At 41.2% G+C, this 26,284-nt stretch overlaps 2 protein-coding genes across 8 annotated transcripts in view; one reads left to right on the forward strand and one right to left on the reverse strand.

The window, feature by feature from the left end:
* MACROD1 (mono-ADP ribosylhydrolase 1) overlaps positions 1-26,284 on the reverse strand; it is a 963,591-nt gene that overhangs the window by 465,474 nt on the left and 471,833 nt on the right. The gene's annotated exons all lie outside the window — the stretch shown is intronic.
* Positions 1-26,284, forward strand: part of FLRT1 (fibronectin leucine rich transmembrane protein 1) — a 276,061-nt gene that overhangs the window by 212,699 nt on the left and 37,078 nt on the right. For 4 of the 5 annotated variants that reach the window (XM_073554580.1, XM_073554579.1, XM_073554577.1 and 1 more), the window contains one exon: positions 21,876-24,858. The exons of the other annotated variant lie outside the window; for it this stretch is intronic. In XM_073554580.1, the coding sequence (XP_073410681.1) occupies positions 21,940-23,973 (2,034 nt within the window). In that variant the 5' untranslated portion in view covers positions 21,876-21,939 and the 3' untranslated portion in view covers positions 23,974-24,858. Of the gene's footprint in view, positions 1-21,875; positions 24,859-26,284 lie in introns of those variants that run through there. 5 annotated transcript variants of the gene reach the window in all.

Raw genomic sequence — 26,284 nt, forward strand, 5'->3', positions numbered from 1 at the left:
CTCCATCAATATTCTGCAACATTGACATGTCTAGCACTGAAATCCTATCAATCAACACCAAGGGGGAGGTGTTGGGGGACGGTATAGTGATTGATAGCAAGAGCACTTGTGTGAACGCCTACTGGACACTTTGTACAAGACTAACTGTTAACTTTCTCCTCAATGCCAAGTCAGCAGGCGCAAAGGAAGGTCTACTTTCACAGATTTTTAAGTGAACTACCTGGCACTGTTATGGGTTTAACAGGGCACAATCTGCAAGTGGATTCCCTTTAAAGCAGTCCCTTCCTTAAGCTCCTAGGCTATGTGCACACGGAGGTTATTTTGAGGCAATCAAAAAATATTAGTTTTCTAGTAGAAACCTCTTCAGGCTCTATCTTTGGTGGATTTTTGGGAAAGTTTATTATTTACTAAAGCATTTTTTTGCTGCCTCCTAATTGTACAGTGCCTAGAGTTTTCCTTTACAAGACTTGAAGGAAGTGGTGCACACTCTATTTCCCATCAAGCATTTTTCAAAACTTTGGAAGGAAACGCTCAGAAGACTAAATATACGATCTAAGTCAATTAATTATCGATATGAAATCGGAAGAGTGTTTCAAGCATTTTTTTTTTAATGTTTTTTTTTAGGTGTCTTTTGGAACGGACCAAAACTCATTAAAAAAAAAGTCTGTAGCCTTATTGAAGCCGAAACTAAGTGCCCATACTCTGCTCTTCATAGGTTTATTCAATGTGCCCATTGAGATATATTCAGCTGCGTGTCGGGTACCAGTGTGTATGAGTCGGAATTGCTGGTCGATAGTGATAAATACATTTATTGTTCCTTTGTGCGGACATAGGTAGTTATTTCTTTTATGCAATGCTGTATTTATCTGCAGAGGGCACCTACAAAATACAGTAATCTAAGCTCAGAGCCAGGGTGGTTTTTGTATTATGATCATATCTAGTGTTAATAAAGTTGGTGTTTTAGCAGCCGGTCTTATACGGTGCGCACCATCACCCGCTATTGAGCCGCACAAATGACTCGTAATAGTATCAGAAGCGCCGAAAACCAGAAGACGTCCGACTGGCAAGACAAATAAGGATCAGCTGGCTATGCAGCGGCAAGGAAGGATTAATGAAAAGTTTACTATCTTCCCAGTCGAAAAATGAAAATAAGTTTGGCTATCAATGGATTGCAGTAGATATATATATATTTTTTCTTTTAGAAGTGATGGAGTATTGATAATGTTTGCCTCCCGAGACACTGCTTTGAAGAGGATTTTTCAGCATTGGAGACATTTGTTGGATTTCCATCGTTATTCTCCGTTATCAATCTTCTATTTGTGCTTACAATCTACCCTCCATTATTGTGAGCTTTATGCACAGAAATGCAGTATCTTCTATTATTGCTTTGTGCATCGTCGCACTATCGTATATTATCATTTATGTATCCTTATAAGCAATTGCTAAGGAATAGAGTATAAAGACGCCGAAGATGACTGCTGCATGTAGCACCCGTAATACATTGCACAAGGTAATGACACACGTGTACATGATCACATAACAGCATAGCTATACGCCATTGGGATATGCCGCTTCTCTGAGGATCTGCAGACTTGGAGCATGTCTTTTAATGGAGCAGATCCTCATCCAAATAATGAAACATGAAAAACTCGGTTATAAAGGCGCACTTAGTCCTTCTCCTCAGATGTATTGAATTTTGTAAGGATGGATGGAAAGTAAAAAGCTGTATAGTAAATTACTGTATTAAACCGGAGAATACCAATACTGCTTCCAGTTAAATTGCACCGCTGAGAAAAAGTATTTGACCCTTTTCGGATGGCCCGTTATTGCATATTTCTCACCCTGATTGATTTCTCATCATTATACAAGATGCTATAAATGTTATATTGAATGAAGGGAAATCAGGCCGAGGATCATTTCACACCACGTTCCACGTTTTAGCTTTATTTGCCGCTCCCGCCAGACGCTTCTATCAGAAGCCCAGAAAAAAATGAGATTCTGACTGAGTCACAATAGGTTAGTCTACTGCGCTATTGTGTCCGGCATAAAGGAAGGTCAATACCGCCAAAAAAAAAGTCAAACTCAGTCCAAAATTTTGGATTTTGCCTACTTAAAGTAAATGGGGGTGATTCATCACAACTATGAGGCCAGAATAGTGGTGATAAAATGCTTTTGAAAAGTTTTATTTTATTTTTTTTGTTTTGGCACAAGACAAATTTTGGGACTTTTGGAGTTTTAACAACAGTTTGAAGCAACTCCATCAAAATGAGTGGAACTGGGGGGAGGCAGGAAACTAAGTCCTCCCATCAAATTCATCTAAAGTGCCCCCATTTTTTAATGCTCAAAGTGCTAGTCCATACCCTGACTGGAGTAGGGTCTCTGGCAAGGCACACAGAGGTGTGTTGTACTCCAGCAAGAACTTCATTAACACTGGAGAGCGCAACACCACTTAAAGAATTGGCCCTATGTTTTCATCATTCTAACTCCTTAACGTTATGTGCACATGGTGTCTTGCAGACACTTTTACAGTCTTTTAGAAAATGTTGGCGGTGTTTTCCCTGAAGTGTCTCTTTCTGACGTCTCTTTGAACATCTTTTTCCAGTGGCTTTGCCTCCAGCATTTTAATTCTATATCTAATAAAGTGAAGACATATAGACCGATCACTTTTTTTTTTTTAAGCCGTTTCACAATATTTGAAACCTGAAATTGTTAAAAGAAGTGACAGAATAAAGGATATGTACACAGCAAACTGTTTTTACATTGCTGTTCATATGGTCATTTTTGCTGATCATATGTCCATTTTTGGGGGGGGAATGAGTTTAGGGCTTTTTCAGGTTTCCAGGCTGAATCCACCTGAAAAAGACTGTGTGCACATCTCTGGCATTTCAATACCGTGCTCAGGCTGAAAAACCATGGATGGTGGCTAGGAGGAATTGAGGTCTAATCACTCATCACTACAGGTTATGTCAATATGTTTAGGATATGGACCACAAACTTCTTGATATTTAAGCTGAACATAGCCGTTGACCTCCAATGACTTTATGAAGGCCAAAAGAGTGCTCTTGTAGATTTTTTTATTAAAAAAAACAAAAACGTTTGTATAGAAAAGCACACTGCAATAAAGCAAGTATACCATGTGGCATAGGTTTTTGTGCCACTATGGCCCATTGCCAATGTATGCCATATACCAAAAGTTAGAAATCAGAAAATACTGCAGACATACAATCTATTTCCAACCTATAACACTGTTTATTAATTAATGCTGCATTTTAAATAGGAGCATAAACACATCTTATCCACGTAAAAAAAATGTAAATCATCCCGTTGAGATATTTTTGATAGATGTATTGGTTGGTTTTCCTACATATACTACTTGTTTCAGGCCCAGAAGAACAAAGTACAAAATGAATGCAATATACTTTTGTGGAATACTTCTAAGACGTCTAAAAAGGACCGCGAAAAACAAGTTTATAAGGAAGAAGACTACTAAAGAAGTTGCTAAATTAGATGATTTAGGGCCATTTCATCTTGGCTCTCAAATTGTTGTTTTTTTTGTTTGTTTTTTTACCTCTGGCTCGCAGAAAAGAGCTGGAGAGAAAATGATGGTAAAAATGGATCGAAAAGCTCCTTATAGGGTAAATTTTGATGTTACGTTGTCATACCAACTCAGACAGAGAAGATCTGCATGCTACATTTCTTTACTATGGATGCTAGACTGAGTGCATAATTCTTCCATTAGTTGTGTCTGGCTCAGACAAAGAATAGGAAGCTGGATACATAGAATATATGTAAGCCCAAAGTAGAGCCGAACTACACAGGAAACCACAAATAAAGACATCCAAGGAACCTCAAGCCGCACTTGTCCTCGGCTAAGGTCAATGATTATGACTTTAGAGTAGAGTCAGTCATTGCGGTTACCATTTACACTACCGTTCAAAAGTTTAGGGTCACTTAGAAATGTCCTTATTTTTGAAAGAAAAGCACAGTTTTTTCCAATAAAGCTAACATTAAATGATTCAGAAATACATTCTATACATTGTTAATGTGTAAAATGACTATTCTAGCTGCAAATGTCTGGTTTGTAATGCAATATCTTCATAGGTGTATAGAGGCCCATTTCCAACAACCATCATTCCAGTGTTCTTATGGTACTTTGGGTTTCCTAACTGTAAGAAGGCTAATGGATGGTTAGAATACCCTTGAAAACCCTTGTGCAAGTATGTTAGCACAGCTGAAAACAGTTTGACTGATTAGAGAAGCTATAAACCTGACCTTCCTTTGAGCTAGTAGAGAATCTGGAGCATTAAATGTGTTGGTTCCATTAAACTCTCAAAATGGCCAGAAAAAAAGAACTTTCATGTGAAACTCGACAGTCTATTCTTGTTCTTAGAAATGAAGGCTATTCCATGTGAGAAATTGCCAAGAAACTGAAGATTTCCTACTACTCCCTTCAGAGGAGAGCATGAACAGGCTCTAACCAGAGTAGAAAGAGAAGTGTGAGGCCCCGCTGCACAACTGAGCAACAAGACAAGTACATTAGAGTCTGTAATTTGAGAAATCGACGCCTCACAGGTCCCCAACTGGCAGCTTCATTAAATAGTACATGCAAAACGCCAGTGTCAATGTCTACAGTGAAGAGGCGACTCCAGGATGCTGGCCTTCAGAGTAGAGTGGCAAAGAAAAAGCCATATCTGAGACTGGCTAATAAAAGGAAAAGATTAATATGGGCAAAAGAACACAGACATTGGACAGAGGAAGATTGGAAAAAAGTGTTATGGACAGACGAATCCATGTTTGAAGTGTTCGGAGCACACAGAAGAACATTTATGAGATGCAGAACAACTGAAAAGATGCTGGAAGAGTGCCTGATGCCATCTGTCAAGCATGGTGGAGGTAATGTGATGGTCTGGGGTTGCTTTGGTGCTGGTAAAGTGGGAGATTTGTACAAGGTAAAAGGGATTTTGAATAAAGAAGGCTATCACTCCATTTTGCAACGCCATGCCATACCCTGTGGACAGCACTTGATTGGAGCCAATTTCATTCTACAACAGGACAATGACCTAAAGCACACCTCCAAATTATGCAAGAACTATTTAGGGAAGAAGCAGGCAGCTGTTATTCTATCTGTAATGGAGTAGCCAGCGCAGTCACCAGATCTCAACCCCATAGAGCTGTTGTGGGAGCAGCTTGACCGTATGGTACGCAAAAAGTGCCCATCAAGCCAAACCAACTTGTGGGATTGGCTTCTGGAAGCATGGGGTGAAATTTCTCCAGATTACCTCAGCAAATTAACTTCTAGAATGCCAAAGGTCTGCAATGCTGGAATTGCTGCAAAGGGAGCATTATTTGAAGAAAGCAAAGTTTGAAGGAGAAAATAATTATTTCAAATAAAAATCTTTTTTTTTTAACCTTGTCAATGTCTGGACTAGATTATAAATTCATTTGGCAACTCATTTGATTAATAAAAGTATGAGTTTTCATGGAAAACACAAAATTGTCTGGGTGACCCCAAACTTTTGAACGGTAGTGTACCTTTGATGAAGGAAACTCTTGTCTCTATAATTAATCTTAATATAAACTAATGATATATTAATTCAGCGATTGTGACAGTCTGTTTGCCTTACAGATCGCGTAAAATAAAATATTCAAATATGCCATGAGATGGGGCTGCACAGTCTTTACCTCTGCACTACATGATTTCAGAGTAAATTCCGCTTTAATACTCTATTAGTTTAGGTTTCTTCTCCGCCGCTCTAAATAAAAACATTACATCTGACATTGGCATTTTCATTGGGAGCAAACCGTAAAGGACCACAACAATATTTCCGTTCTTCGAGGAGCACAATAGAGCTCAGGAGACGATAAAGGAAAATAAACAGACTGTTTATTCTGTGATCCGGTCCTGGAAGAATGGAGACACCATCCTGCATTGTATACCACTTATAGACGGTGTACATTGTAACGCACAATGCAACCCAATGAGTTTTCCATTGTCCTCGGATGGAGGGTAAAGTAAAAGATGATCTTGAGCAAGACATTTATACTGTGTGATAAGATGCAGATGATTGAGTGATGGGATGAGATCTACGTGGCCAGAAAGGCACTCAGGTTCCCCATTCATATTAAACAATACAAGTGTTATTTTTGTCCATAGTTATAAAGCTCCATGTGAAGCATTTCTAGCAATTCTGCACATTTTCCTGAGACTCTGTATAAACTGAATACATCAAAGTCTGGACTTTTACTCCCCCTTTGTCTCATCTTTGTTCCCTGCCCATACGCAGAGCTCAGCAACCGGCCAGCTGACTCTCCGTAACCTTTAAGTCTTTCTTAAAAATGGCCTAATACATTTGAGAAACAATTAACCCATATTTCCTCTTCATATATCAGCAGGAGTGTGCTGTGCATACCGCGTGGCCTGACAATGGCTTGGCCATGCTGACTGGATGCACTGTGTGCTGAAAATAGAGAGGGCATCCTGCCCATTGATCACTGGAACCGGAGCACTTTGATAACAAGCCATGGGGCGCAGGAGCATTGAGGCTGCTCGTCCGTGATAGTTTCTTCCTATAGACAAAATATTATCCTAATCATTTACCTTCTGTTCTTTTCTGCATTATAGTTGTTTGATTTATGAACCTCATTGTATACAAAGTCAAGAATATGCTAACTCAGGAAATCTAGGGGACCATGTCCGACATTGTCCTCGGACTGAGGAAAAAATGGCAGTGTGCCCAAGTTGGATACAGTTATTGGCCATACAAGTAGGCGAGTCCGTGGAAAAAAAAAATTCACGGACAGAATGGAGACATTTTTCATTCCATCTTTTCCTTATTCGAGAAAATCAGATCACACTATGATTACACTCTTATCAGAGTATGATTAACAGTGACCCAGTTCTCTCGAATGAGAGAAAATACGCTGGGTGTGAACCAAGCCTCATCTTTATAGATTAGCAGTCATAAGTCCCACCATACAAAGTAGATGAAAATTAGACAAGTCCATCAGTTTTGGCTGGACCAGATATGTATGGGGGCAACTCTCTTACAACAGATGACGTCAAGGAAGAGACGTATCAAAGAATTCAAAGATTGACCTGCTATTTGCTTAAAAAAATAGAGTAAGAATCCTTGAGCTTCCCTTTTTCTCCCAATTAGCAGTTCAGACCAGCAGTCTCATATGCTATTGTGCTGTGATTGTCCGGGTCTTGGAATGAAGGGTGAAAGTCTACACCCCCAAAGAAGACTGAAGAAGAAATGTTCAAATGGTCTGTAAGAAGAGATTTCCCATACTGCGCTCTAAAACAAGTATGAATATCTCTGCAATTGAGTGACGCATCGAAAAATGTAAAAAAGCAGCAGACTCGGGAAAGCTCAGGGATCTTTAAAAGGCATTAAACTCCATTATTTTTTAAGGAAGTGACAAATCCTCTTTAAATGTCTGATCCTTTTATTTTCAGAGAAGATAAGCCAATGCCATAGGTGTCTGACAAAGACTTTCTTCCCTCTCCCCATTGAATACAAATGAATGCTCAGCTGAGCCAGGCACTTGTGTATGGGGGAGTTGGGAGAGGTTGCCGATGACTGTCCGATGGCTATCTTGTGTGCAAGGTCAGCTTTAAGAATGAGGCATAGTAATGTAAAACAGAAAGACTCCAACCGGTGACTCTCAAGCTTCTGCAAACTTCTATCATGGTCTAAAGGTACTGTCACACTTAGCGATGCACCAGCGATCCCGACCAGCGATATGACGCGGTCAGGATTGCTGGTGCATCGCTAAGTGGTCGCTAGTGAGCTGCCACACAGGCAGATCCCACCAGCGACATCGCAGGGGTCGGGGGTCGCTACTTACCTGTCAGATGCGGCGATCCTGACGTCCTCCCGCCCGCGTCCACGCTCGTCTCTCCACAGGAAGGGCCGCAGGAAGCAGACGACGAGAAACAGTCCTGGACGTTCTCGCGCGATCAGCGATAATCAGCGGGGGAGCCGGTCGTAGGTAAGTATCACACACAGCGATGTCGCTAGCAATATCGCTATAACGTCACAAGTTATAGCGATATTGCTAGTGATATCGCTTAGTGTGACAGGCCCTTAAGACCTGCAGGCTCAGAGTTGTAGTTTTGTAATAAGTGGAGAAGAAGCACAGGTTGGTTAACATTAGCCGTAGTGCTTAGCTGTTGGTGAAGGTGCACACCTCGGTATGAGGAGATAGAAAGGATAATCTGGCTCAGTTCACTTTTGCACTGGTAGATGAGCTTGGCCAGTGATGACATGTCTGCAGTCATCTGCTAGCTCACATGCATTAGAATAGGACACATAGATAGGGCGCAAAGATATCTGTAGACATGATGTCATCGGCACGGCTCACTTCCCGATGCAGAGTGGAGCTGGATTCCCCCTTTATATGCACTGTGGAATATTTTTCCCCTATATTCATAAAATCATAATATTTTTGCACACAATGTAAATTGCATATGATGTAAGGATTGTATGTTATGGTTTATCCAAGTGTAAGGATATTGCAATGAAAAGTACTTGGCCATGAGCCTTGTGCTTTTATGTGGTCACTGGGGTTCTCTGCGGTTTCTAATATTCTTATGTTTTACTCTACGGAGGTTATTCTATTATTGTAGCTGGCAGGTAATGGGAGCAGAATATGGTAATGCTAGGACATATCTTTTGGAGATAATGCAGAATTGCAGGAGCTGACCTAAGGTTGATGATATCTAAACTCCTTCCTTACACAGAACCAGCAGCTGCTTTTGTGATTTTGGAACGAGGCATTGATCAGTAGCTTGTGGTCGTGAGCCAGCGGCGGGCTGTCACTGCCATGTCTCATCTATCCCCGCTATGGAAATGACAGGGAAATGATCTGGTTGGCCAGAAGGAAAGTGGCTATGGGGTCAGAGAAAACACTGGGCAGCATCTGGTGGACTACAGAAGGGGCCACTCATTGTGTAATTAATCGATGTGACATCTCAGGAATGGAAATCTGTGCAGCACTTCCAGGCAGATCCTCCGTCCGCTGGATAATTATAGCACTGCCAACTCAGTGATGTCATGGCATTAGCGGAAAAAAAACCAATAAAAATATGGTAAAGTGAGCCTGTCAGTATTATGCAGATAAATAATAGACATTTACCAGAATACTCATCAGCTTCTAACTGCTCCTGGATCTGCACATTATGGTCACAGATGCAGTGGGGGGGGGTCACCATCAGTCATAAATACAAAGCATTTTTCTACATTGATCATTATTTAACCCTTGATAATTTGTAAACAGTAAATCTTCTAATAATACAAGTATGCTAAGGGTCAGCTGTTTTCTCTCCAAATCCCCTGCAAAAATGTAATCAAATAATATACAGTAATTCTGTCCGTTTGCAACTACCACTAGGGGGAGCTCTGCTCACTGTGATCAAGTGCTGAATACTGGACCTAAACACTTGTTAAAAGTTGAACATTCACTTTAATTATTGTGGGTACTGAGGGATTTCTAAAGGCCTGCAGAAAAGTTAGAATAAAGTCAACCAAACTTGGGGATATTGGCGGGATCAGCCAATATGGGGGCTTTCCGACTTTTCCTTCCCCAACAGATTTTCTCATGGAGAACATAGAAGTGTTCGTATGAATGAGTCAGGAGAGCTGTCGGGGTCGATTAATGGTTTTATCGTCGGCTGTATAATGTGTATGGGGGTCCATTGTGATTTGGGAAATGTAATCAAAGCAGACATGGGCAAAAATGGACATTTTTATTAATATGTCAAAAAGGCCAATTATCGTATTATAGAGGGGACTCCAAGGCAAATTAGCGTCTCCAGTCTGCTCTGAGCGCTCACTTGTACTTCTGTGGATCAGGACAGAGGGATGTGTGCACGCTTGCTCGGTTCCCACACACATGGCCAAATTTTCAGAACAGGGAGGACTGGCTCTAGCAAAGGAGTGCCATCAGTCAACAAAGAGGGGCGGGAGTGCGGGACATTGTACTTAGTTTGGCCACGCTAGGGGTGCACTCACCACCTTCATTTGAATAAGACCCATTTTCTGAACAACTGAGAAAACTAGACCAGACTAGGGACTAAGTCACCTATATAATCATCTGATTAGTTTAAATTGCATTTTGGGGTTGACACAATCCATTCAAATGTACCTAAAATAGTGTCATTAAAACTACAATAAGGCCACAAAAAAATCAGCCCTCGTAAGTCTACATCAGCAGAAAAAATAATAAAGTACCAAACTCGACTAAGATTAAGGGTGAATGTGAAGTTTGAAACGCGTTGGAGGTTATTATATCCTGCTTACCATTTTAATATGGATCTTAATATATTACCAATAAAGAAGGACTTTTATCTTTTTTGGCACTGAACGGGAGAAATTAACTTTTTTTTTATTTTTTAATCAAACAGAAATCACAGATCGGTAAAGAGCCTCTTCCTCCTTATGTTATTACAAGATGATAATCCAGTAATAAAAAGTGTAAGAGAAAAAGGAAAACATAATGAATAAAAACTTCCATGTTTTCACTATACTCTGGTACTACCGTATATTTTCCTGAGCTGAACATCTAGTTACAGAGCATGAACTTTTGTTTCAGCACTTAGGCTCCTGTGAAATCTACTTTCCTGATTGTAAACTTTAATGATATCTGTGAGAGGTGAAATCAAATGGACAATAATTTGTGATTTTGCAGCGCCGGGTTCATCTCTGGCTCCTTCTCAGTGTTCTGTCCTGTACTGCAACATTTTAGAATATTGTAGTATTTTTCTCCTATTTTAATGTGGTTCTGGATCGATTTAAAGACAGACTCTAACCAGACACAGATACATTTCGGTGCATATCTATACCTGCTCAAAGCTTTCCATTTCTTTCCAGAGAGTTTAAAACACGCAAATATTTAAAAAAACAATTGCGGTTTGTATATGGAGCAGGAAATACCCTCCGTCTGAACTTGACTTTAATAAATGTAGGCACCTGTTTCTAGCAATTTTTCTCTATCATAATATGGCCCCAAGTGTCCTGCAGTCCATACAGTTGTGACTGCTGGCTTATCTGCATGATGCTTAATGGGAATATGTCAGTAGGACTATGCCTCTTAAGTTGTCTATAAGGACATTTAGGTCATGGGAATCTGAATAAAATACCTTGATATCTGCAATCTGATTTCTTATTCCAGAGAAATTCACATTTTTCTTAATATGTGAATAAGCTGTTAATATCTTTTGGACAGACATAGATCTCCCAAGAATGTGCCTCCAGAGATTATTTTACATGAAAGCCGACATTACCCGTGTGAGACATGTAACAACTGACAGTCCACTCTCCTGATATACATGTCTCACACTGGTATCTCCCCTTTCATTTAATATAAGCTCTGGAGGCAGATTCTCAGGGTGAGCTATGTCCTACCCATAGATCTTAACAGCTCATGTACATATTAAAAAAAACATTGATTTCTCTGTAATAAGACATCAGATCGCAGATATAAAGGTGTTGTTTTATCAAACTTCCTATGACCTACATGCCCATATAGAGAGCATAAGAAAGTTAATTTTACTGACAGATGGCCTTCAACAAACATAATTGAAATCTTAATATCAGAATTTTCGTTTCAAAATATCTGCCACTAAGCGTGACAGATACTGTATGTAGGAGGATATCTAGAAGGATGTTTAATAAGTTCACATGAAATGACGTTTTAGGCTGTGTGCCCACGTTGCGCTTTTTAAGCGTTTCCGCTGCGCTTTTAGACGCGTTTCTGCCGCGGAAACACTTAAGAAAAGCATCCAATGTAATCATAATTGAATCCGCACACGTTGTGCCAATGGTGTGTTCTTTTCCGCTGCGGAAACGCTTAGCGGAAAAAAACGCAGCATGTTCATTAATTTTGCGGAAACGCGTGCGTTTCCGCATACATAGAATTGTATTGCAAAAACGCATAGGGAAACGCATACGAAAACGCTTAACAAAAGCGCTTCATAAAACGCATGCGTTTTCCCGGGAAGAGGGTGTGCGTTTCCGCTCAGGAATATTCTGCTTCAGAAACGTTACGTGGGCACATAGCCTTACAGTGGTGCAGTTTTTCATTTTAATTTTTTACACTTTTTTATATTCCCTTTATTTTTGGCTTCACAAGAAGCATCCATGTGTGAACCTGGCCTAAACCATCTCCATGGAATTCCAAGTTGGGCCACAACTTCACAGGCAAATTTTTCAATCTTATGTTTGATAAAGACAGTAATAAGACTAATTAGGTGTTTAAGGAAATTCACATGGGATAGTCATTGAGCAGGTGAGAGGGGCGCTGTTACAACTTACATAATCCAGGTTCAGATTGCGCTTCTTACATGTATGGTAATTGTCGCTTTTTCTCAAACCAAGAACATTATTGCAGTGGGGCAGCTTAACTAAAAATACATGTATTTACATGCTTTTTATTTGCTATGATAATCAGCACCATGGTAATACTGCCCTTTATAAATACACCCTAAAGTTTGTTGATTTATCTAAATTTGATGGCATTGCACCCATATACAGCATTTACTGGAATGATATTTCTGAAGGTGAGGTCTTCAAAACTGAACTCATTACCAGTTCAGGTCTAAAGATCTCCAGCAATGACAGAAGGCAAAACTGAGACAGAATACAAGGGTTGTACAAGATGGAAGAGAAGCGTAAAATTAACGTTCCTGATTTAAAATTAATGGCTGGAAAAATAATGGAAGGGCTGAATGAATTCAATTATTCTGAAGGTGGAGGGGTGAAAGGAGCGATCAAATGTGTTTTATTAGTCGTTGGAATTAAAACTTTAGAAACCTGAACTTATCCCCGTTAGTACAGGCATGAACAAACATTAAATACACACAAATCATACACACATACACATTACAAACACACACATTAAACACATACATTACAAGCGAGGCCAAAGGTTTTGAGACTGACACAATTTTGTTATTTTAGAAAATTTGCTGCTTCGTTTAATTAGATTTCTCTGATGAAACATCCTTCAGACTGTTGGGGCCTACTGGAAGAATGATAGTCTAGAGGAGAAACGGTGAAAGCTACCATGAGTCCTGTGTCTGCCAACAGTAAAGCATCCTGAGACCATTCATGTGTGGGGGCTTCTTATCCATGGAGGTGGCGCACTCACAATTTTGCCTAAAAACAGTGCCATGAATAAAGAATGGGTTCTAAAAATCCTTGAAGAGCAACATCTCCTAACGATCCAAGAGCAATTTGGAGATAAGTAATGCTTTTTTCCAGCATGGAGACCATGTCACAAGGGAAAAGTGATAACTAAGGCCGGTTTCACATTTGCGCTTTATGGCGCAGCGACGGCCTGCGCACGGCCGCCGCTAAGCCACGCCCCTGCCCGCCCCTTCCGGTCATCGCCGCCTACTAGCGCACATGGACGCTTGCGATCTGCGCACCCTATCTTTAGCATAGGGTGCGCCGATCATGCGCTGGCCGTGTGCTAGCAGGATTTTGCCGTGCGCTGCGCACTTTTGAAGGTGCGCCGAATGCAGCATGTTGCCTTTCGGCGCGCACGGCGCACCTTCAAAAGTGCTCAGCGCACGGCAAAATCCTGCTAGCGCACGGCCAGCGCACCCTATGCTAAAGATAGGGTGCGCAGATCGCAAGCGTCGATGACCGGAAGGGGCGGGCAGGGAGACGGCAGGGGGTGGGGCTTAGCGGCGGCCGTGCGCAGGCCGTCGCTGCACCATAAAGCGCAAATGTGAAACCGGCCTAAGTGGCTCGGTGAACAAAACATTGAATCTTTGGGTCCATGGCCAGGAAACACCCTCAGATTTCAATTCCATTGAGAACCTGTGCTCAATTCTTAAAAAGTGGGAGGACAAACAAAAACACAAATTGTGATAAACTCTAAGCACTGATTAGGCAAGAATGGGTTGTCATCAGTCATAGTTTGGCTCAGAAGCTGATATCGAGCTGCCAGGGAAGAAGGGCAGAAGTCTTGAAAATAAGCATCAACAATATAAATATTGAATCTTTGCATAAACTTCATGTATTTGTCAATAAAAGTTTAAAAACTTCGGAAATGCCGATAATTGTAGAAACATTGGAATAAACGATCTAGAAACACTAAAGCAACAAAATGCGTGAAAACAAAAGATTGTAGTCTTAAGACCTTTGGCCACGACTATACACATATTTATATACACACACTACACAGACACACACTTTTTCATCAGATCATAGTAAATAAAGTATTACACTTAGTTAACACTAAAAATGACCATCTTGAATATACATACATAGATAAGTCACTAGCAATGTCTTGTGTACGTTCCACTATTAATGCAAAATATTTACGACCACACAATCGGTGAAGACTGGTGTTAAACACTCGTGTTTTGTGGAATTCAGTTATTGCTACGATGGCATGACCAGTGAAATAATGGTGTAAGCACCCCTCCCTGGCTTATGCAATATTTAGAAAGTCGAATAGATGATAACTTCCTCATCAGAAAATAGTTATTTAGCTAGCCGTGGAGGTGAGAGGTTAATACATCCCGCAGGAACATAAAAACCTTCCGCCGTCAATAGTGATGGGGTAAGTAAGCCTCCAGCTCTGACCCGTCAGGGACAACTTGCTGGCAGCTCTTATTGCAGTACAGAGATTAAAGACTGAGCTCGGAGAGAAGAGTATTGACACTGTGAGATGGTTTCTGAGTCTTTCTCTGTAATCCCGGGATACAGAAGGGAGAGAGCGGAAGGAACATTTGCGGATTTGACTCTGGGGAATGAATAAACCATCATACTGGAGCAAATTTACTTATTTCTATCAGCTATTTGCTCTTTGAATACTTTAAACAGGTAAAAAGATCTGGCCCCGTTGAAGATGCCGCCATGGGGCTATATGTCTTTTCAGCTTCTCATCTGATTCTTCTGTATTTTAAAGAATACCTTCCTTTTCTTTAGGATTCTAGTTTTTATTCTCTTCCTATTTGAGCATCTGAAAAGCTAAACCGTTATCTTTGATGGTGTAACATAAAGCTTCCTTTCAGGTATCCTGGCATGCCTATGATATAACCATTGAAGTGGGTTGTCCACTTTGCTCATAATCTTCTCAGAATTATTTCTTGACAGATTTAGCTACTAGAAGAGTCACAAAGACATTTATACTTTCTATATACTTGTTAATGAACTGGGTTGCTGGCATCCCTGCTCCTCGATCTGTTCCTACCGAATATGACAATGGCCCACTTCAGCTACAATGGGACACTGACCAAGGACACTCGCCAATGGCTTCTCCCCTTTAGTACATACTAGCTGAAGAGCCCGGCGCTGCCCGGGCATAGTAACTAACTGTGGTTAGTTATAGCAAATTATAATTATCCTCCATCCCATAGTCCCGTGCCCATATACCCATCATACATATCCACGATCCCATAGGCCCATGCCCATATACCCATCATACATATCCTCCATCCCATAGTCGAGTGCCCATATACCCATCACACATCCTCCATCCCATGCCCATATACCCATCACACATCCTCCATCCCATAGTCCCATGCCCATATACCCATCATACATATTCGCCATCCTAGTTGAGTGCCCATATACCCATCACACATCCTTCATCTCATAGTCCCATGCCCATATACCCATCATACATATCCTCCATCCCATAGTCCCGTGCCCATATACCCATCATACATATCCTCCATCCCATAGTCCCGTGCCCATATACCCATCATACATATCCGCCATCCCATAGTCCCGTGCCCATATACCCATCATACATATCCTCCATCCCATAGTCCCGTGCCCATATACCCATCATACATATCCTCCATCCCATAGTCCCGTGCCCATATACCCATCATACATATCCGCCATCCCATAGTCCCGTGCCCATATACCCATCATACATATCCTCCATCCCATAGTCCAGTGCCCATATACCCATCACACATTCTCCATCCCATAGTCCCGTGCCCATATACTCGTCATACATATCCTCCATCCCATAGTCCAGTGTCCATATACCCATCACACATCCTCCATCCCATAATCAACCATTATGACATCATAATGAGCGGCGGGGCTTGCAACCTATGATGACATCAGCGTCGCCATGGCAACCATTATGACATAATGAGGGGTGGGGCTTGATACACGCACACTTTTCCCCCATTATTGTTAAGAGGAGAAACACAAGTGCACGCAATAAATCCCATATAGAAAAATGCAAATTTTTATTAATATTAAATTAGTAACAATAATACAATATGGATAGCAACAGATGTGCTCATGAACAGTATGGACAATATGTCCCATGGCCCAACCTCACACCCCCCAGATGAAAAACCCGGTGGATATATAACGTGAACCTTAGGTCATGTCTTAGTTCAAGATACCACCCCAGCAAATCTGGAATAAACAGTCTAAATAGCAATGGCCAAATCCATCAATGCCAATGCCCGCTAACGGTGAGGGTCAAATAGATAAAACCGATGCTAGTTGGGATCAAAAAGACCATATAAGGAGATCACAGAACAACTCACCGAGGAGGGGAAGAGGAGGGAGTCCAGCAGTGGGGCCTCCGACGCGCGTTTCGCGACGTCCCCCGCCGCTTTATCAAGGAGGAGAGTAAGTGGAAAAGTCCCGGTAGGGCCTTCAAATAGCCCATGACCCTGGTCACATGACCGGCGTCCACCAATAGGAGTGGCACAAGCGGCGCATGCGCCGTGGTGTCTGCAGGTCCTATGCTGCAGCACGGCGTCCATGCACTGCGCATGCGTCGGAAACCCGAGGCAGAGCGCACTGTGTTGAGGGACGCCGACCGCAACATGGAGCCGCACACCACACGGCGATGCGCACGGCCAAACAAGGATTTATGGGACACAATATAATTGGTCCCAAGTCCAAAAGTCTACATCAGGAGATTCTCTTTTTGAAGAGTATGTGAGCATGAAAGCAATCATTGATTGACTAACATAGACAACTCCCTTTTTATATCTGCCACTCAAGGGTATTCTGGCTGACAACTGTGCCCATTTTTAGTTAGAAGTACTTCCAATATAATACCCCAAGTCAAAGGCAAAAGCCCCCCCATGAGCCAGATGCCGACCATTACCTCCCCAATGTCAGTCACATCTGCACTGTCAATCAGAATGCCTTCTAAGCTCGACCCACCACCATATTAACCAGTCATCTTCTCTATATTCCCACCACACTACAGCACTCGTCTCCTCCAATGTTGCTCACTAGTTACTTCCTCTTCCATGGGTCAGTGTACGGGAAGAAACTCCCAGTAAGAGTAATCTGTAATAGATTCTACAAGGTTTGAGGGAAGAGACATTAAAGTTGTCATTATCAGTGTTCGGACATCAACTCTGATGATTATACAAATAAAGGGGTGAATTTACTAAAATTTGTAGTTCCGAAGCTTGCTGAAATTAGGTGCGGTGAGATATGTGCACCATAAAATTAATTTACGACAGGTATAAATAAGGTGATGTAGAATTTCTCATAAGTCCAGCACAATCTTTTTTTAGAGAAAGTGGCAAGAGCAGTGTAAAAATAAATTAGAAGCAATTTTTTCAACACTGTTGTGCGCCATTTTTTTTTTTTAATTCCTCAACAAAATTGGAGCAATTAGCTTGGTAAATGTTCCCCTTTACTGACTTCTGTTAAACAGTGATAACAGAGGTTATCCAACCTGGAATATGCTTGCAATTAGGTTCACACATTACATAGAATAGTAGAGCTTACTCACCTTTTTCCCATGAGAGCGGCAGTGTGCATTCTCGGACAGTTTTTAATGGCAAAGGCAGAAAATTAGCCGAACCTGCCAATTTTGGCAGGGCCGCTCCTTTTCTTTTCAGGGGAGATAAGCTGTTGCCAGAGGTGTCTGGCAGTAGCTATCTACTCTCTCCCCATTAAAAACACAGTAACACCTGGCCGAACTGGGCGCTCATGTCTGTGAGGGAATTGGTATAGACGTCTGTCTGATGAACGAACATACGTCTGCCAATTATATCTCGTGTATGACTAGCTTTAGACCCCTAATCATCACTGGAGATAAGAAAATAGTTTTGACACAAATCCAATTCCTGTAGAATTTCATGAAACTCATAGGTCCCTGTGAATGCAAACAATTTGCTTGAATCTGCAAAAAACCTGACCGTTTCTCTCTTTTACACACTGCAGAAGATTGTATCAGCCAATGAAAACTCACATGACCTAATGCGCGAATGCATCGGCTTCCCTGTAATGCCTTGCAGCTCTCATATCACATGCTATAAGGCAGCCAATATGGAGGGACTATCGTAGCTCATTTAGAAGCTGAGGCAGGCGATTAAGCAGTCATTTTATTTCAATTTAGGATAGTGAGAGGATGTCAGAGCTCACAACTGAGATAAGAAGAGAAAGTCCTAAACCATAGGACAAATACTCCAGAAAGTAATATTTTGTATAACCACCACAATGAAGATATGAGTGTAGTAGTCTGCAAATAATAGAGCAATTCCATTGATAGGGCAGAAAGATAGGAGAGATGACAGCAGCAACAACAGACTCAGTGTTATTGATCACTGATATTATGTAGCTGGTCTTGTCCTGCTACATTTGAGCTACAATTACACATTTTTCTTCATTCTCAATGCACTAGAAAGCAGTTGTAAGGCAGCACAATACTTTTTACAGAGAAAAAAAATATGAAATCAGTGTCGGTCAGAGACAGTGTGCTTGCGTGTCACAAGTGACTGTACTGATTTTTTTAATTTCTTGTGCAATACTGTTTTTGTGAAAGGGAATAATTGTGTCGTTTGGGTTTTTTTTTAAATACAAAAGAAAATTCTCCAAATGCCAGATATTTAACTGCAACTGTCGACCTCACAATGTGTGCTTGTCACAAACAATTTTTTTGCACATCTGTTTTACATCCAAATATCCCACACCAAAGCAACACCCCTTTGAAGGTACTGGATTTTGGATGTCTACATATCTAGCATTTCTTATTTCGTTTTTGGGAAGGCAGTTAAATTTTGTTAACCAGAAAAATAACAATTAATAAATGTAGACCTTTAAGTGTTCAAGTCTGTTTTACACACCTGCTTTACTAGTCCAATATGACAACTTGGTACGTGTATCTATCTACCCAACATGTCCCGTGTTTACCATGACAGAGAGGGGCCAGAAGATTGCGGTGTCTGATTCTGCGTACTCTTGCACTGATTAGAAGCACTTCACCATCATATTAAATGGTGCAGGATTCTGCTAGCAGTACAGGGGTTAAATCTGTTCAGCTTGGATTCTCTGGAATTTTCCTGCTTTGTTACTCTCAACTTTTCGGTGGTGGCCTCTCCCCTCTGCTATATGTACTCGTCTTTGGCAATCTGAATTGCCAGCATTAGTTTTATACTGCATGGTGTGGAGTTGGAGGTGTTTGTTGAGGATGTGTTCGGAGTGTTGTTCTAAAGATTGATGCTTGGTGAATTGTCTTCGTACATTTCTTAATCCTCTCCCATTTGGTTGTTTCTTCCTTTTACTTCCCGTTTCACTCTTTTGTTTGTGAGTGCATATTTTTTATGATTGGTATTTTCATTTATCCCTGTACGTCTTCCGTTGGTTAATTTGGTTTGCATATTCTTATACACAACTTCTCCCGAATTACCTATGTGGGGGAGGGGACAGATAAGGGCTAATTCAGGAGCTCAACAAGGTATGTGGTCCCAGCATCTTCACCATTAGAAATAGTCCATGGATCAGGGATATCTAGGGTGTCCCTAGCTTTAGGGATGGGGAAGGAGCCCCTTGCCCCGGGATATCAAACTACAGTCTCGTGACAACATTTCTCGTTATGTTTTTTTTTTGCAAGGGTTCAATAATTAGGGTTGAAAAGATTGTGAAAATTAATTACATTTTGTACAACGCTATATGTTAAGAAAAAAGGTGACAATGGAAATGTATGGGGTAATATAAATAAAACAAAAGGGAGGAAGTGTCATGTAATATATGGCACGTGTCTCGTTATAGTCGGATGAGGTTACCTCTGACAGAGACACCATCAGTTTGAGTCAGTGATCTGCCTTACTAATAGGGATAATTTTTCGACTTTTTATTTTTTTTTAAAAAAGACGTGAAATATGTTAGTAAATTGATTGTTAGTTACTACAAGTTTACCAACCTTTATATGGTGAAGCCGCACTGACATTACTAAGGATGTGTTTTTGTTCAAGAGCTTGACAGCGGTTGGATACAGTCCTAGGAGTCCTCACATCTTTTATGGGAAATTGCTGGCTTTGTTGTGCTGTGATTTGCCACAAATCTAATTTTTTTGAAAAATTTGTCAAACGTGGCGAATTCCACTTAAAAAGAAATGACTGAATTTTTTTAATCACATTTTTATCTATTCTGTGGAGAGGTCTTCAATATTTTCAATGCAAAATACCATAAAAGACTGTTTTAATTATTTTTTTAAGTTACATTTGTAGCAGAATGTGTTTTTCTCTCTCTTAGTCCAGGGTCACACTTGCGAGAAACTCGCACAAGTCTCGCATCTCTCAATACCCAGCACTGCCGCTGGCACTCGGACCGGAGTGTGCGGCTGCATGTATTTCTATGCAGCTAAGCGCTCTAGTCTTGAGTGCCGGCGGCAGTGCTGGGTACTGAGACACAAGACTCGTGCGAGTTTCTCGCAAGTGTGACCCAGGCCTTATTAGTAGACTCAGTACATCTTTTTATTTTTCCACTAGCTTATGCAGTATTTATGTTAAATATGGCTTTCATTAATCTTAAAGGGTATCACATTATTAACTCTCAAAATAGATGACGAGTTGTGGCTGATTTTCTGAAGTTTGGCAAGGTACCAGTGTCTATTGTTAAGGGAGTTATATTATGCCGATCTCAGAGGGCTCAAGAAGGGCTCAATCATTATCAGAATGTGATTTCCATCATAATGCCAGTGACGCAGTCTTTAATCTCCCAGCTGAGATGGCTTGGAGAAGCTATTATGTAAGTCAAAAGATGGACTTGCTTTTACAATCATGCGCTTAAAAATCACTCTCAGAACTTCCTCACACATTATAATCACTTCATCTTCTGCATCTCTTCACTTATTAATTTGCTTTTATGTCAAGCAAAACTGAGGCACTGCGATTCACACGGGCAATCTAGTGTGCCTGCAAAGAAACCAGATGTAACAAATGGATAACAGCTTGCAATCTATGGGTAATCCAATCCCACAGAGCTAACAATCTAATGTGACCATTCAGAGTGCAGGAATTAGGTGTGTATGAATTACTGTCTTGGCTTGCAATAATGTGACAGGTATCCGAGTGGAAACTGCAAGTTTTACACTCAATACTCAGTTTTGGGGGTACGGATCTATTAAAATATTACATTTCATATTAGTGACAATGCATTTTATTATGTGAGATAACAGACAATAAAATATTAAAGAGGTTGTCCCATTTCAGAAAAGTTTTCCTTATAAGCTTTATTAGTAAAAGATACAAATTGCCCGGAACCAGCGTTGATTCTCCACTGCTACCCCAAGGTATCTTATTGTCTACAACACTGCAGCCAATCAGTGAGCTCAGCAGCTCTGAGTGACTTATGCCATCTACACTGGCATAATCACTAAACTCAGTGATTGGCTGCAGCGCTTTTGACGTGACATCAGCGCTGCAGACAATAATAAACAGCAGGAACAGCAGTCTAGACTCATCTTGGGGAGGGTAAGTGAAGAGTTTGTTCTATTTTTAATACTATCGGCGCTTATATCAAAAAAGTTTTCTGAAAGGTGTCAACCCCTTTTCACTGTGATGCTGACAGTGGTGATGGGAATTTTCTACGTTATATTGCACCTGATTGTTTCTGTTTTATTCTGTTTTCCAGGAATTTATCCAAATTCATCAGAACTTTTACAAGACAGTTGTGATTTGGAAGACTCCACAAGAACATGACGGTCACAACCACCACCACTACCACTGCGGCAGCCGCCTCGGCAGTGGCCACGACAACTGCAACTGCTACCACAGTTGCAATGACTACAGCTACCTTGGACTTACGCGATTGGCTATTTTTGTGTTACGGACTTATTGCATTTTTGACAGAAGTAATAGATAGCACCAATTGTCCCTATGTATGTCGCTGTGACAATGGTTTCATCTACTGTAATGACCGAGGTCTTACTTCTATCCCAGCCGAGATCCCAGATGATGCAACCACCCTCTACCTCCAGAACAATCAGATCAATAATGCTGGAGTTCCACCAGAGCTGAAAACTAAAACCAATGTTAGAGTCATCTATTTGTACGAGAACGACCTAGATGAGTTCCCACTCAACCTTCCCCGTTCACTTAGAGAGCTTCACCTCCAAGATAACAACATACGCAGTGTGACTCGGGATTCTCTATCCCGTATACCACTGATAGAGAAGCTTCACCTAGATGACAACTCTGTGTCGACTGTCAGCATTGAAGATGACGCTTTCCTAGATAGTCGTCAACTTCGCCTGCTTTTCCTTTCTCGCAACCATCTCAGCAGCATTCCCAATGGTTTGCCACATACTTTGGAAGAGCTAAGATTAGATGATAATCGCATTTCTACCATTCCTCTCCATGCTTTCAAGGGACTCAACAGTTTGCGGAGGTTAGTGCTGGATGGCAATCTCCTAGCAAATCAACGCATTGCAGATGACACATTTAGCCGTCTCCAAAATCTGACTGAGCTATCACTGGTAAGAAATTCATTGGCTGCCCCTCCTGTAAATCTACCAAATGCTCATCTACAAAAGCTGTATTTACAGGATAATGCCATAACGCATATTCCCTATAATACACTGTCTAAGATGAGGCAATTACAGAGACTGGATCTGTCCAACAATAACCTTACTGCCCTCCCTCGTGGCCTTTTTGATGACCTAGAGAACCTGAGCCAGCTCCTTCTCAGGAATAATCCCTGGTTTTGTGGTTGCAATCTTATTTGGCTTCGGGACTGGGTGAAAGCAAGAGCTACTATCGTCAATGTCCGTGGCTTAATGTGTCAGGGCCCTGAGAAAGTTAGGGGCATGGCCATCAAAGACATCACTCATGAAATGGATGAATGTTTTGAGGGAGGTCCCCAAAGCAATGTAGCATCTGCACGAGCAACTCTAGCAAGCCCTTCAATTACTACCCCTCCCCAAGGATCGCTGTTTACTCTCAAGTCTAAAAGGCCAGGTCTTCGATTGCCAGATTCCAATTTGGATTACCCTATGGAAAATGGAGCGGGAACAAAGTCTTTGGTGATTAGCGTCAAACCACTGACGGCCGACAGTATTCGCATCACGTGGAAGTCCTCTGTTCTCGCCAGTTCTTTTCGTCTGAGCTGGTTGAGGTTAGGTCATAGCCCGGCTGTTGGCTCTATAACAGAAACCTTGGTGCAAGGAGATAAGACAGAGTATTTGTTAACTGCCCTGGAACCAAGATCTACCTATATTATCTGTATGGTAGGAATGGAAACGGGGAACACCTATCTGACAGATGAGCCACCCGTATGTGCCAAGGCAGAGACAGGGGATGTCTATGGCCCTACTACAACACTTAATCGAGAACAAAATGCTGATCCGTTGGCTGGTTTACCTCTGGCGGGCATTATTGGTGGGGCTGTCACACTTGTCTTCCTTTTTCTCATCTTAGCATCAATATGTTGGTATGTCCATCGAGCCGGGCAATTGCTAACCCGTGAAAGAGCTTGCAGTCGAGGAAGCCGAAAGAAAGATGATTATATTGAATCTGGCACTAAGAAAGATAACTCTATATTGGAAATTAGAGGACCAGGGCTCCAAATGCTACCAATAAATCCTCACCGAGCCAAGGAGGAGTATGTGATTCATACCATATTCCCATCTAATGGCACCAGTCTTTACAAAAGTACCCACACGATAGGTTATGGCACTCACAGGGGATACAGAGATGGTGGTATTCCTGACACAGACTACTCCTATACATGATGAACCATTATTATTATTTTTTTGGACTGACCAGATTCCTTCCCATAGTAAAATCTCTGGTTCTCCTGGTGCCCACAAGATTCCTAAGTATAGGGGAAAGAATTAGAAATATAAGTAAATTAAGTTATGATACAAAGACTGTATGGAATCATTTGTAGGAATGGAAAAAAATACCAATATTCGTATCAAAACCTGAGCATAAAGAAAAATTAAAAAAAATAAAAAAAAGACAAGACACGCAGTAATCCATATCCTGCAAACTGAAATGGTCACGGGAGAACTCAGTTACTTTATTACAGAAGTTTCAACCATTTTAGAACAAGGAAATAAATTTAGAGAGATTCGAGCGCTTGGATTCAATTTACATATAACGTGACAATTCTTCTTTTACTTTTGTTAAATTCAGGGTGAAAATGACGACACGGTGCAATGAATAGTTGTTTTACATTTCATATGAATATTCCGTATATATTTTTCTTCCTCTCTGCAAGTTTTTCTTCCTTGTTTTTTTTTTTCATTTTTTTTTTTTATTCTAGCGGAAATAAATGGCAAAGAAAGCAACTAATTCTACTACGAAGAAATCTTTCTTTTTTTTTTTTTCTAATTGCAAATGTGTTTTCACAGATTTATATTGAGCTGGCATTCATTGCCAAAAAAAAAAAAAAAGTTTAATTTGAACTGAATGATAGAAAGGTAGTTGAGAAGCAGAGAACAATTGAATTGTTACGTACGGTAGACTTTCTTTACAATAGACTTTTTATTCAGTCTCTGTGGAAACCCTTACTGACACTCAGATCCTTCAGCAGATATCTGTAGCGTGTGATGGTAATCTATACATGTTCAGTATCCCAATGTATCTTACACTCCACTACCTGACCGCAAGAATCAAGGGGTTGGTTAATTAGGCGCAGAATGACAGCCTCATCTACAATATATACTGCTGGCCCCTCTCATCAATCTGCAAAAAGACAGGAATACTTCAGAAATGAAATATAATCTAAATGTTATCATTTTCTGTTCTACTTGGGAAATTATCAGATTTTTTTTTTTTTTTTCGCAAGAGGGATCTGCAAAATCAATGAGTGGTGATGGAAATTTTGTATGGTCAATGCAGATCACATAGCACTGTATACTGTCTGTATATTAAGTTTGATATGGTTGCATATTATCTAATGTTCATGCATAGGATTAATTGTGTTCCCTAGGTAGAGATTGTAATGAATGGCGGTAAACACATTTACACTCACTGGCCACTTTATTAGGTACACCTGTCCAACTGTGTGTTAAGACTTAATTTCTAATCAGCCAATCACATGGCGGCAACTCAGTGCATTTAGGCATGTAGACATGGTCAAGACAATCTCCTGCAGTTCAAACCGAGCATCAGTATGGGGAAGAAAGGTGATTTGAGTGCCTTTGAACGTGGCATGATTGTTGGTGCCAGAAGGGCTGGTCTGAGTATTTCAGAAACTGCTGATCTACTGGGATTTTCACGCACAACCATCTCTAGGGTTTACAGAGAATGGTCCGAAAAAGAAAAAAAATCCAGTGAGCGGCAGTTCTGTGGCCGGAAATGCCTTGTTGATGCCAGAGGTCAGAGGAGAATGGGCAGACTGGTTCGAGCTGATAGAAAGGCAACAGTGACTCAAATTGCCACCCGTTACAACCAAGGTAGGCAGAAGAGCATCTCTGAACGCACAGTGCGTCGAACTTTGAGGCAGATGGGCTACAGCAGCAGAAGACCACACTGGGTACCACTCCTCTCAGCTAAGAACAGGAAACTGAGGCTACAATTTGCACAAGCTCATCGAAATTGGACAGTAGAAGATTGGAAAAACGTTGCCTGGTCTGATGAGTCTCGATTTCTGCTGCGACATTCGGATGGTAGGGTCAGAATTTGGCGTAAACAACATGAAAGCATGGATCCATCCTGCCTTGTATCAACGGTTCAGGCTGGTGGTGGTGGTGTCATGGTGTGGGGAATTTTTTCTTGGCACTCTTTGGGCCCCTTGGTACCAATTGAGCATCGTTGCAACGCCACAGCCTACCTGAGTATTGTTGCTGACCATGTCCATCCCTTTATGACCACAATGTACCCAACATCTGATGGCTACTTTCAGCAGGATAATGCGCCATGTCATAAAGCTCGAATCATCTCAGATTGGTTTCTTGAACATGACAATGAGTTCACTGTACTCAAATGGCCTCCTCAGTCACCAGATCTCAATCCAATAGAGCATCTTTGGGATGTGGTGGAACGGGAGATTCGCATCAGGGATGTGCAGCCGACAAATCTGCGCCAACTGTGTGA

The sequence above is a fragment of the Dendrobates tinctorius genome, unplaced genomic scaffold (assembly GCF_039654945.1).
Source record: "Dendrobates tinctorius isolate UK_male_01 unplaced genomic scaffold, ASM3965494v1 ptg000211l, whole genome shotgun sequence".
NCBI lineage: Eukaryota > Metazoa > Chordata > Amphibia > Anura > Dendrobatidae > Dendrobates > Dendrobates tinctorius.